The 13,368-nt window shown below is 37.5% G+C and overlaps 1 protein-coding gene across 1 annotated transcript in view; it reads right to left on the bottom strand.

The window, feature by feature from the left end:
* Positions 1–9,536, bottom strand: part of LOC137296530 (synaptic vesicle 2-related protein-like) — an 89,127-nt gene extending 79,591 nt beyond the window's left edge. The window contains exon 1 of the mRNA XM_067828334.1: positions 8,913–9,536. Within this exon, the coding sequence (XP_067684435.1) occupies positions 8,913–9,072 (160 nt within the window). The 5' untranslated portion in view covers positions 9,073–9,536. The remainder of the gene's footprint in view (positions 1–8,912) is intronic.
* Between the last annotated feature and the right edge of the window lie 3,832 nt (positions 9,537–13,368).

Raw genomic sequence — 13,368 nt, forward strand, 5'->3', positions numbered from 1 at the left:
ACCATCAACAAAATCCACTTCAAATTTCAGGACTGCACAGCAAAAGTATTGGAGGCCTTGACTTGGTTTCAAGCATTAAGCGCTGAATTCCAGATTTTCTTTTAATGAGATTTATATTCGGCTGGAAGTTTATCTTGAATCTGGTTTGTCTCAAACTTGCATTCAATTAGGCATTGGTTTGATCTTCCACAATATCTCCTCCCCTTTCTAACTTGAGCAATCCTTCATAAGTTACCTTGCCATGTTTCAAATGAAGAGTATTACATTTGTCGAGTCCAAATGTCATGCCATTATCATTAGAAAAGTACTTGACAAGGAGAACCTGTTCTTTCAAACCGGTATTGCCTTTGGCAATGAGCTTGATGTCATTGATCTGTGTTGAGGAGGTCCGGAATATAACTCTCCTCCCTATTAAGCAGAAAACTCAAAGGATTTAAAAACAGACAGAAATGCAAAAATGAAGGAGTATCCCTCAAATATTAACCTTCTGATTGGAATAGATTCCAAAGTCTGCACCTTCCCTTGCGGGTACATCTCAAGTTGAGTCGACCATCAACTCATTAATGACTTGAGAAAATCAAGTAGTCGCTAAGTCTCTAGTCACTAGCCTCTTCCAAAGTCATTTTCTTTACAAAAAGTTCATCCTTGCACCTCTAACATCCCTTTCTCACCCCATTCTGCTCTCTGTAAATCATATCAATGGAAGAGCAGTAATATGGGGGTTTGTCTAAACCCTGTAAATATTTTGTTCTGTGTATTTAAACATGTGATAGGGCAGAAGTCCTGGGGATCAGTTAAGTCTCCTTTTTTGGGAAGCAGTATTGTGCAACCTTTGCAGAACAATGGAGGAACATCACCTGTGTCCACAAGAGAATTAAATCAGTGAAGTAGAGGTGTTTGAACACCGGGAAACAAGTTTCCAGTACTGGTTTCGTATGCCATTAGGCCCTAGAGCTGTATTAAATTTGGTCTTTTTGATAACATTCTTCAGGCAATCTGGTGAAATGTAACAGACGAACAGCCTAGTTACTTTTTCATGCATTGAATGGTCATAATCACTGACCTATGATGCCTCCAGGTTAGAGTCGCTGGGTTTTAAACCACAACTGTTTCCACAACCTTTCTTTGGCATCCCATCAATAATCCTGAAAATGGCCCTTTGTCAAAGTTCTCTTTCCCAGTCCCTGCATCCAATACGCATACTTGTAACACCACACTGACATCATCCTATGATGGTTCATAAGTCGGATAAAACACTTTTCCTACGTTTTGGTAGCAAATGTAAACCCGCAGAGGAGGGAAAATCATGAGGGCCAAACAAACTCCATATCCCATCTGTTGGGTAGATATCCCCTATGCAGTGATGTCTGCAACCGAGTTTGAATTTTAAAAGGGCTTGCTGTCTGACTGATTGTCGGACATCTTGCCTGCTATTTTAACTATGTTCCTGCTGCAGTGAATGGATTGCAAAAGTTTTTCATGATAATCGGTTGGGTTAAGGCCATGTGATGTCAAAGCACATTATATTGTTTTGGTAGACAGTATAAAACCATCCCTCTCCCTTTGGTTTTACATTGTCTACAAAAAAAAAAGGAGATCGCAAGACAAAGTTGCATCAATCATTAATAATATCACACCTTGAAAAATTATCAGTGTAGAGGTCTACCTGATTCTGGATGCAGATCACTTGACAATTCACATCACTGGGATTTACAATTTGCATAACAAGGATTTACAAGACACATCTAATTACACAGTTTAACCATATGATAGCAACTTGAAAAGACCTGTTCTTAGATGACCAATTATACATAAGTTAGACTGATAACATACAAAAAGGTTTCTTGCCCAAGGATATGATACAAAACATTCCCTTGTCCCAAGGATATGATACAGAGAGTTTTCTTTCCTAGGGAAATGATACAGATATATCATACAGAACGCTCCCTTATCCCAGGGATATGATACAGAAAGCTCCCTTATCCCAGGGATATGATACAGAGAGTTCCCTTGTCCTAGGGAAATGATACAGAAAGCTCCCTTATCGCAAGGATATTATACAGAAGATTCCCTTATCCAAGGGATATGATACAGAGAGCTCCCTTATCCCAGGGATATGATACAGAAAGTTCTCTTATTCCAGGGATATGATACAGAGAGCTCCCTTGTCCCAGGGATATGACATCGAAAGCTCAGTTGTCCTGGTGATATTGCACAGAATGTTGGTGCATGCCCTGGGTTTCAGTTTTCTGTTTTTTAAAGCCACTTACCGTAGGGCAAATGGCTTTAACAGTTTAAAGGGGCACTGATGCGGAGCGAATAATGTTTCTCGCCAACGGTCTAATTACGGAACCAAACTGCAAATTGGTCAGCGCCCGCTCCTTCGACCGTGACGGACAAAGGAACTGGGCTCCTGTCCATATTAGCAGAATTTCTTCACCCAAAAGAGTCAGGAGGCTGGATGCCCACCATATGCCATTATTTAAAAACATCCATGGTATTCCTTGTCTGATCGTAACAAAATATCCCAGCAGTGTAGTTTTTTTCGGATGCTTGGATGGTATAGTTACTCAATTTGATCCTATTTCTGTGTTTTTAACCTCGATATTTAATCATGTTACATGAAAATATGATGCTTGGATGGTATAGTTACTCAATTTGATCCCATTTCTCTGTTTTTAACCTCGATATTCAATCATGTTACATGAAAATATGATGTCTACAGCAGGTAGCAAGCCATTTGTTTCACTCCGGAAGATTGCAAAACTTCATATTTAGGTAATTTTGAGTGTTGGTTCAGCTGTGATAGCAAATATCATACGTAACTTTTGGTAGCTATGGTAGCTACAATGGTTTATTATTTATAAAATAATTAAATAATAAAAACACACAGTTGGTTTATTTGAATTCGTAAACAATAAACGACGACTTTGCCTTTGGTAGAGAAATCTGAAAATTTTCTTACGTAAACCCTCCCCCCCCCCCCCCCCCTTATTTCACCTATTTACCCAACTACACAGCAAATGCCTGAATGTATTACTTATGTAACGAAATTCCGTTGGTATCCTCAAAACAGTTTCGGCCCATAAGTGTTTTCAGGCTGCATGCGACACAAAGATTACATCTTCCTTGCTGCAACTCGCGTTTGATGGTGTAAACCTACTCGTGTTATTTGTCATCATTCTCTGGATGGTCAATTAATGAATTTATAACAGGTATAATTAGTAGTAACACCACTCAGGTTACTCAACAAAGGTTCCCATTTGGCATTTCTCCTGTCTGGAGTAAATACTCAACATTATAAATGAAGGTCTGTAATGGCAAATGTATTGTATGTTATGTAATATGTGCATGTAAGTGATGCAAGAGGGTTTATCAGCTGAGTTACAAAAACAAACATCGATCAAAGGATTAGCCGATAACACACTGATTGATTAATTACTTTTGTCAAAAGGTAGTGTGTGTAGATGACTACACCCTGTCGTAAAGTGCGATTGTAAAAACAACATCCTCCCTTCAAAGAATTAACCACCCTTGCGTTGATTGATTGATTGCTCATTATTCGTTAACTAAATTACTTTGAATAGCGGACATCATACAATTAGTTGCCAGGTGTGCTATCTTGGGTGACCAATGAGAGGTTTATCAGGTTTTCACCAACGAAAGACGTGAAACGATGTGTTACTTTTTCGCAAATTAGACAGTTGTGTAAGACACGCGACACAGAGCAGGATTATTTACCAGCTGCAAATGAATGGAATACGATTTCTTGTACGTGGATATTGATGGATACATTCCTGAACAAGGTAGTAGCCTGACATTGTTGCTATGAAATTAGTCTGTTGTACATTCATTATTTGCATTTTGTTTTAATTTATTTGTTGTAGCATTCAGCAGAATCGATATGACAGAAAACACACACTAGACTGCGTATGTGTGTGAAATAGGATCCACATTGGCTATCTATACAATGTATAAATGTTGCTGTTATGTAAGAAATTTACTATGAGTATAAGCAGACCGTGTGTTTTTTTTATTAATTTTCAAAATCATACAAATATGACAATAAACTAATTAGGGTTGTGAGACAAAATATAGAGACGTGCATTGGCTTCGGTATTTTCCCGTCCTAATAGTTTTTTACCATTTCTACCACTGGCAGATGATTAATCTTCAAAGTGTTTCATTTGTTTTCATAATGCATTTGTAATGAAGTAAAAATGACTTCCCCTCAGTTGATCTGTCTATAATTAAACTATCAGTTGCACATACGGACTGCGCAGCAGAGGTCACGAACCAGTCACGAATTCTGGGATATCATCCGGGTACTCACCGGAGAAAAACAATAACAAAAGTTTACACCAGTCCACGGAAATTGCTCCGCATCAGTGCCCCTTTAAGAAAGTAACTTGTCCTGACCAATTTTTCACTTGCCCTGATTTTTAGGACATAATCATGATGATGTAATTATGAAAGAATAAATCAACATGGTACTTGATGTTAGCAGGGTTTCACATAGCTCCTCAAAACTGGGAGGCATGGGGACTCATGGCATATTTTGGGGGGAGTCCCATTTCCAAAATTGGGAGTCCATCAAACTCAGATATGCATGAAATCAGTGATCATGGATGCTTCCCATTTGATAATGATCTTCCTATAATATTGTCACTTTCAATGTTATAAGAATAATGATTGGAAACAGAATATATTAATCAATATTATATAGCAATATCAGATGACACAACCTCCCCTTACAGTACTGTATCATATGTATGCTATTCAGATTGAACTACAAGATAATAACTATAAGACTAGAGAAACTTACAAAGTGACAATACTTTTAACCCATTCAACACTGTAGGCCAGAAAACGGCCAAGACGTCATGAGTCAGATCAAAATGATACGTAAGTTTCAGAGCCTAACTAACCTATGATTCTTTTATCAAATATCAAATGACTATACTATAGACAGGGTTAAAATCAAACACTATTTTTCGCAATGTTATTAAAAAAACACATGCTTAGGCAATGGGTCCACATCAAACTAGTCAAGGAGCAAAGTAATTATGTTGCCCTGAACTTTACTCTCAGACGCAAATTTTAATGCTAAAATATATGAATGAAACATTTTTGTCACAGGTCATAACCAAGCACCATATGTCGACGAAGTTCCATAATATATGCATAATTGGTTATGTTTTGCCTAACATGTTCAGAACAGCAAAATTTTACACCAAACTTTTATCTGAACCTTTTCATTTATGAGCACAATAGCAATTGTTGTAATATGATTGCCTGCCTTAGGTCAGGTGCACAGTTTGGACCAATCACGATCCTTGTAGCAGACTGCGAGCAATAAGTGTTGTTCTAAACTAATAATTATCAAAAAAAAAATCACTTCTTACGACAGCAAATATATTAGTGGCAAGGGTACAATGATATTGTGATGTTTAGAGCTCCTGAACGGCACCTGTCATCAAATGAATCGCCTCACATGTTATTCATACAAAGCCTTGAAACTGACGTATTTCCAGTTGTTGCATCACATTAGCGAGTGGAAAGTCACTGAATTTGGGTAACAGACAACCATATATGTTATTTGAGAAATCTCTTGCAAAATAATGTTCCAATATTGCATCCATAAGGACGCACTGGATTTTAGTTTGTGGGTCCTTCATCAGATTTCTGCATCCAAAACACAGGAATCCTGCAACCTGCAAAAACCCCTGTTAATGTTTAGTAGAATATTTACTAAGAAGTGATAAATAGCAAACTAAGATAACTCTACTTTATAACATTGTTAAACTTAATAGCTACATTTTGGGCAGACATGAAATGAAATCCACGTTTATTTGCTGTTTGAAACAGCAAGTAGAAATTATCTAGCAGCCCACAGACAAGTAAGATACCATTATTTGATTGCCTAAAATGAAAACTGACTTGTCCCAGGCATCAGGCAATGGGATTTTTTACCCGTCTGTGCCCTTGTCACCCTCTCATCCATAAGCTAGGAAACAGACCCTTGGATGAAACCAGCCTCATTTATCTTATAGGACCCAAAGATGACCTGTACTTGATTACTTACACAATTTTCAAAAAACAACTATTTTCAATCAACATGAATAATCAACTTTCATGTGTGTACAGATGTTGTGCAACCTTAATTTAGATTTCTGTTGAAAGTATTTGGAGTACACACATACAAATCAAGAGTCTTCCAAGAAGGAACAGTGCATCTAACCAGTATATGTAGTGACTGACAATCAAAACAAAGCATTTCTGTCTGAATCACTTTCTGCAGGCAACCTAGTCTTATCACTACTTAAACTTCGCTCTTATCTCTCTAAAGTATCCCCACTTGATTTTTGGCCTATGGGGAATAGCTTTTGTGACAGGCTAAGTCGAAAATCAATTATTGTAGCTTAAATGTACATTGTGTCTTTTAATATTGTGAAGCAAGGATTACAGGCTGAACCAGGTCAGTTGCAGAGGGAGGGATTGTTGATGAGACCAGAATGCACAGATGCCCTGTCTGCCTACAGAGTAAGTCAGGTAAGATTGTCTGCATTCTGATATTCATTTGCCATACAGTAAACAGTGTTTATAACAAACACGCTTCTAATAAACTGACCAAGATAACTAACTAGGTTTTGTAGCCCTGAAACTTTTCTGTGTATTTTAGGTGCAACAATTTTACAAATTAAAACTACTTGTTCCTTTGTGTACAATAACTTACTGTCCTTAGACTGTGAGTACAACTATCTACCAATTCCCAGTGATGTCATCATTATACATGACCAGATGATGCACACTTCACTGCAACTATAATCTTTTTCCTTTTGTCAAAAGTAATATTTTCCTATCATTTTCAACCATGCTCAATTCTTACATGACTTAATCAATTATCTACAAGCTGTCACAGCTCAACAGATAATGTTACCAGTCAGTCACATCATTCCTCTGTCTGGGAATGAAACTGACATCTGATATGAAACATGATCATATGAGCATGATTATTTGTTCATAAAAATCAAATCTTGTCTCTGAATCACTCAGATCCTATAACAGCAGGAATCGATTAGTGTACATGGTATACAGGTGTATGAAAGTTCCCAGTGTAACTGCAAATGATGTATGGTACATTCATAACAAAGTCTGGTGTCATCTCAACCCTGACCAAGCATACCAAGAGCATTTGCTCCAGCAGCTGTGATCTAGAACATAAGCTACACCACAACATGTCTTCACAAGCCTCAACCAGTATCCCACCAACTGACCAAGCCCCCATCAGAACCACCCTTCCCTACATTGGCAAGACATTCCATAAATTTAGCAGACTATTAAGCTCCAAACAGGCACTGACACCATCATCACTGGCTCTCTAACCCTCAGGACCATCTTCTAAGCCAATGGCCATAACCTACCCTCCAACCGCAAAAAAGAACACAAAACATCAACAGCCAAAGCAGACAGCAAATCAGCCCTTTAAGATCACCAACAGAAATTCCCTACCCATCAAATCAACTTTAACAATCTGAATACTATCAGCCAAAAATCAAGAATTCACAAAAAGAAAACTACTTTGATCAACAGAGACCAAGGACACTGCATACCATCAGCCTAAAAAGAATTAATCAAACAATAGACTCTATAAAAGCTCCCAATAAGCTTGTTATTACCACTTATCCCCATGTTTATTGGCTTCATCACCAGTCTCATTTGTTGTTCCTGGCTCCAAAATGTTGTGTTCCTCAAAATAAAAAAAGTTGACATCCCAAAAATACTCTCTTCCTTACACTGATTGAATATTCTTTCAACACATTTACCTGCAGTAGAAAAGGCTTCCATTGTATCTGTAACATTAGGGAATTCAAAGGTGATCTGATGAAGAGCAAGTTAAGTAAATGTACTGTACTGATAAACCAGCGTTATTATTAAATGAGGACTTCTCACAAAAGGTTGTCAATTGTTAATAATACAATTGGCTGTTCATCACAAACAGCATACAGCATGACACTGAAGATGGCAAACATGACCAGAGCATGGTTTTATTCAATGTATTTAGAATATTTCTAATTCTCATGTTTAAAGATACTGTGAGAATCATGCACAAAATATTTTCAAATTGAGATATCTCATTAGTTAATAAAATTACATGATTTGGTCATTTGATAAGTCTGACACAGAATGGCCGCAGTGACAAAAACCTCTCTTGCAGAATATTGTGAGAAGAGCTGAATAACTGTGCAGGTTATTATCCAATGTTGAGTAAATAATAATCAATTTTTCAGAATGGACAATGCACTGTTCAGCTCACACTGAATGTTTTGAGAATTTGTGAAGGAAGGAAATGATTCATCTAACCTACAGTGAACCTTAGATACATGACTACCACAGAATAGCATTTGATCTGCTGAGAGCAAATATCATTACACCAACACTGTCAATATTAACACTACCAATAATAACTATATCAGTGCAGTATATTGTTATTGCAAAATAACTCCTCCAAATAAAACAACTGTCCAACATCAACGTTTTTGAAGTGTTTATTAAACTATATATGTTAATCATTGCCTAATAGCTTAGTGTACCATCAGCCATGTCTCCAGTGAAATGTCAGCTGTTGCCATTCCACATGATACTCAACTCTATCTTCTATGCAATGATAACTTTAAACTGAAGCAAATATTTATCACCAATTATAAAGTCTCTCTTGACCGACCTATTTATAACATATAGTTTGAAATCTGATAATGTGTTCTCTTCATGTTTATTGTTATTGTTAACCGTAATTCCCAGTTGTCCCATTAAAATGATACCAGTAGACGACACAATTCATCAATAATCCCCAACAAATGACTAACCCGTGTCTAAAAGTTACAAACTGTGTGAAAATAGTTGTCACTAACCTTCGGGTGGTTCTTTTGGTCTGTTTCCCGCATCTCTGCCTTCCTGTATATTTCCTCCCAAGTTCGCCATGTTGGACATGTCTGTGATATCCATATCTATGTTGCCGTCAAGGTCTTCATATCCATCATCTCGATTGAACTTCACAAACCTTGAAAACATTATGACACTTCAGGCACTTTGTCCTTCGGCAATAGAAATGTGTTCAAATAGGCGACAGATGTGCACATTCATTCACACCTACTAGTGCTGTGCATCGATGTATCGAAATATGCTGCTATTCAATTTGTCACAGGAACTATTGTTGGCAGGGTCGTCACTTGCAGTGCACAACCTTTACATGTTTCATGTAGATTGTAGATGCGAGTTGTTTAGTGATAGATCTGAAAACGTCTGCAAACCAAATGATACTCCCGAGTTGCAAAATTTCTGCCGTTCTGAGCCGACGGCTGTACTGTCACAGCGAGAGCAGCTGGCAAAGACAAACTCTTCAGATTGAGCTTTTTTCGCTATTGCTTGTAAGTCGTTGAATTGGAAACATATCTTTTAATAGCGAAAGGTCTAATTTTAGAAATGTCCAAACGACTGATCAGGTGAGAATGAGATTTTGGTTGTTTACAATCTATGATCAGCGAATACATTGTTTGCCACCTGTCAAACATGAAAAGGGATGCAACTCTGCCTTCACGCCAGCTCTGAATCATTGAATACCACTAATCATAGCTACAAAACACAATACTCCTCAACCGAATTGATGCACTCGAGTGTTTTTGTTGTTGTTGCTTTTAATGTTCAATTATACTAGTATTCAATACACTGATGTTATACATATTCAAAACATGTTTGTATCTGATTAATTTTTTCGCGATACATCTTTTGCTACTCTCAAACAGCAGGGCCCTTTTTCTCCAAACGCTCGTAGCCCAAAGAATTCTTAACTTGGATCGTAGCCAATGTGTTACAAATAGGGTTAAGAAGTTCGTAGGGCTACCAACGTTTCCAGAGTAGATAGCCAGGACCCTATGTTTGACGACATGAAGCTTTTGACCAGAACAGAATAAATTAGCGCTCTTCTTCAAATCTGTTGTTCGTTTCAGGAAAAAGTGAGAGAAAATGATAGGGATATGTTTGTTGGGAACCTTGAGCGCAATCTGCTCCCTTCTGGTGTTAAAAACTAGTCGATATTAGTTATGTATCAGCTTCTGGGCATGTATGCAGGTGTAGCGAAAGAAAACGTTGTTGTACTGCAGAAGGGATATTTGACTTCTCACGGTCCTCATCTCAGTGTATGTTGAACCAACCTTCCCATCAAACAGAAGAACATTACATCATCTGCTTTCTTGGAATTTCGTAGGCCTCTAATAATTTCTGTAATGACTTAGTGTATTTATCCTTCAACCTGCTACATCCTGTTCTGGTAGTATCACGAGTACACGCGGGAAACTAATTTGAAAAGACATTCAAAAGCAAAAACAAAAAAGAAGGAACATTTTGAAAATAGTCATTTCGATCACTGCGTCATTGAACATTTGCTGCGTATAGTCACCAGCTGCGGCAGATAGTCGCCAATAGTTTCCACCATCTACAGAACATTGTTCTCCTAACGTACGTGCCTGTGTGTATATGTGTCTAAATGGTATGAAGCATGTAGTGAAAACTGAATTCTAAATACTTCTCTATGTGATGTCATCTCTCCCTACGTTCGTTATTGTACCTGGTTGTAACGCAAACGTGCTTCTAATGCCTACAGTTTCCAGCATACGAAAGAGCGAGTGTGTGAGTCAGGCAATATATCAGCCATATAGTGACGAGAACATTTAACATTTAAATGGAATATCTGCATATTTTTAAAAAATATGTCAACGAAGGGCAATAAAACAACTAGAATATCACAATTTACACTACAACTAGCTTGGAAAGTTTGTAAGTTTCCATACATTGTGTTGGTCTGACCTGGTTAGAGATTAATGGTATCCTACATACTATCAGTTGTTATGGTTCCTGTTGCCGAATTAACATTCACAGCTCACTCATCTTCACATGATTATACATGCATATGGTAGATGAGGACAAGAAGAACGAATCATAGTTGCTTGTATATCTGGTGGATGTGTAAAGAGACTTGGTTCCTTGTTTCCGCACAATGGAAATATACTGTGCTTGGCCACAGAACAGATGACATGATTGTCCCAGATACAGACACGACCATGCAGCATTCATGGCGACATAGACATAGCACACACAGAGATAGACAGTCGACTCATTTCCACCACAACATGCCTTGGTAGCAGACACCCTGATCTCTTCTATTGCTTAACTCAACTATCACACATACAACAACATATACAAGCACAGAATCATGCAATTATGCAATGAATATATATATATATATCCATGGTTCACGGGCATTTCTCATATAGGTATTTAGACGAGTACATGACCCCGTAGCTTGCTATGCGACCCGCTGTTGTGGAAATCAACATATATATGTGCATGAAAAATAAAATGTTAACGCTGACTCCGGTAGCAAAATGCTGGTCCGTCGGTGCAGACCCCATGGAGCCAGAGTGCAGAGGATATAGACAGGTGTATTTGAGTCGTGCTTTGTGTGGTGCTTACACAAGGCCTCCTTCCACCGATTAAACATGAACTATACAAACAATGAAAGCTTATACTCACAAACCATCAACTATGGCTACTTCATAATTGCCAGACAGATGTAGATTGTCAGTGGCACACATATTTTGTTTGTGATTAAATGAACTTAATCCCTCAATTTGTCAAAAGCTGTAGCATCTACAACCATAAATTTACATCTGACTTATTTATGCACATGCAAATAGGGCAGACGAGACAACAGCCTGTTGCATTCATGTTCAAATGGGTGTTACTGATATCCTAGCTTTTCAATTATTCTGCAGAAATGGCATATAGCGTTAGTTTTATTACTTTACAGCGACGAATTTTGTTGACTTAAAGTGGGAACAAAAGGTAATTTTCTTCAAAAGGAGATGCTTATTTTTCATAGGTGCTGTATATTGAAGATGACTGTATGCTATGGTTATGTACGATTATCAGCTTCGTTCTATAAGAGGTATATAGTTCTATTTCACATAGACTGTCTTGATCAAAATATGTATGTACTCTCGTTGGTGAAGCTAGTAAAACTTCATTCAACCAAGCTTTGATGTTCAAATTGGAATCTCTTCGAATGTTTGATGCACAACTATGAGGCAATTATCCTTCACTGCTCGGTGATATGGTTGCCATGGATGGGTAGCCACGGAAAGATAGCTTACAAAATTTTACAAATATATTAATATTCTTAGTGTTGGTGTTCATACAAAAACTATTGCTGTCTTATCTAAATGTGGCCATAATGTTTGCTCTAGCTAACCATGTTATAAAACTGAATTTAGTTTTCAGTTCTTTCACTACGATCAGGGAGCCTGTTATAGAGTATCCCTGCTACGATGAAATTCATCAACTTTAAAAAGTCTGTTGTCTGTACACTGTACGCGTGTCCCCTTAGTCCTTTTACATGCGTTTCTCTAATTTTCATGAACTAATTAGACGATAAACATACAACGTTGGAAAATCAGTGGTAGAAAACTAAATTATAATAGCTCTGAATTTGATTTAAAACCGAACGCTTAACCAATCACAATCCAGTATTTACTGAAGTCATAGTAGAGCAGATTGCATGTAACTGCTAACAGAAAGAATTAAATTTGATTAAATTCGATTACGCCTGTTTAACATTCACTCGTGACAGTTTGTGAAAAAGAAATATGCTAAAATTTTGTGCAAAAATAAACTGAGAGGTGGGTAAAATCTCCACGTGTAGTCGGGTGCGTTATGCAATTCGGCTTTGTTGTTGTTTTTTGTCTGTTTTGTTTTCGCTTTTTTTAAATGAATCAAATTATAAGTTAAACCTGTTGAGACATATTCTTTCTGTGCTAAACGCTAATACAGTCCTTGTTGGGAAGCCATTTGAACTGAATAGTAAACATGATACAATCAACTCGAGACCTTGTTTGGTTAGCCCGTCAGATAATATATATCATATCTTTAAGACTTCGCCTGAATCTTTCAAAACAAACACGGTCAAAGACATATGAAACCAATAAATCGCAAAAGCTTGTAAACTAATCAATCCGTCATTAGTTGGCGGATTCCTTTGCAATGAAAAAGAACTAAAGCAACCTCTGACATTTTGAGAAATTACATTCACATTCACCTGAAAACAGTTCAACAATGCCGTTTTTATCATTTTCAGAGAGACAATGTAGAATGGGAAGGAACAAGACGTGTGGGGGACATATTGTCCACGGCGTTCTTTTTCCGAAACTGGCAATAAAATTATTCTTAAAAACAACGCACCAAAACGCACCTGTACACAGGGGACACAACTCAGTTGGCAGCCGCTTGCTCATTAACTTTGCAGGAAAGTAGTGT

The sequence above is a fragment of the Haliotis asinina genome, chromosome 1 (genome assembly GCF_037392515.1).
Source record: "Haliotis asinina isolate JCU_RB_2024 chromosome 1, JCU_Hal_asi_v2, whole genome shotgun sequence".
Classification (NCBI taxonomy): domain Eukaryota; kingdom Metazoa; phylum Mollusca; class Gastropoda; order Lepetellida; family Haliotidae; genus Haliotis; species Haliotis asinina.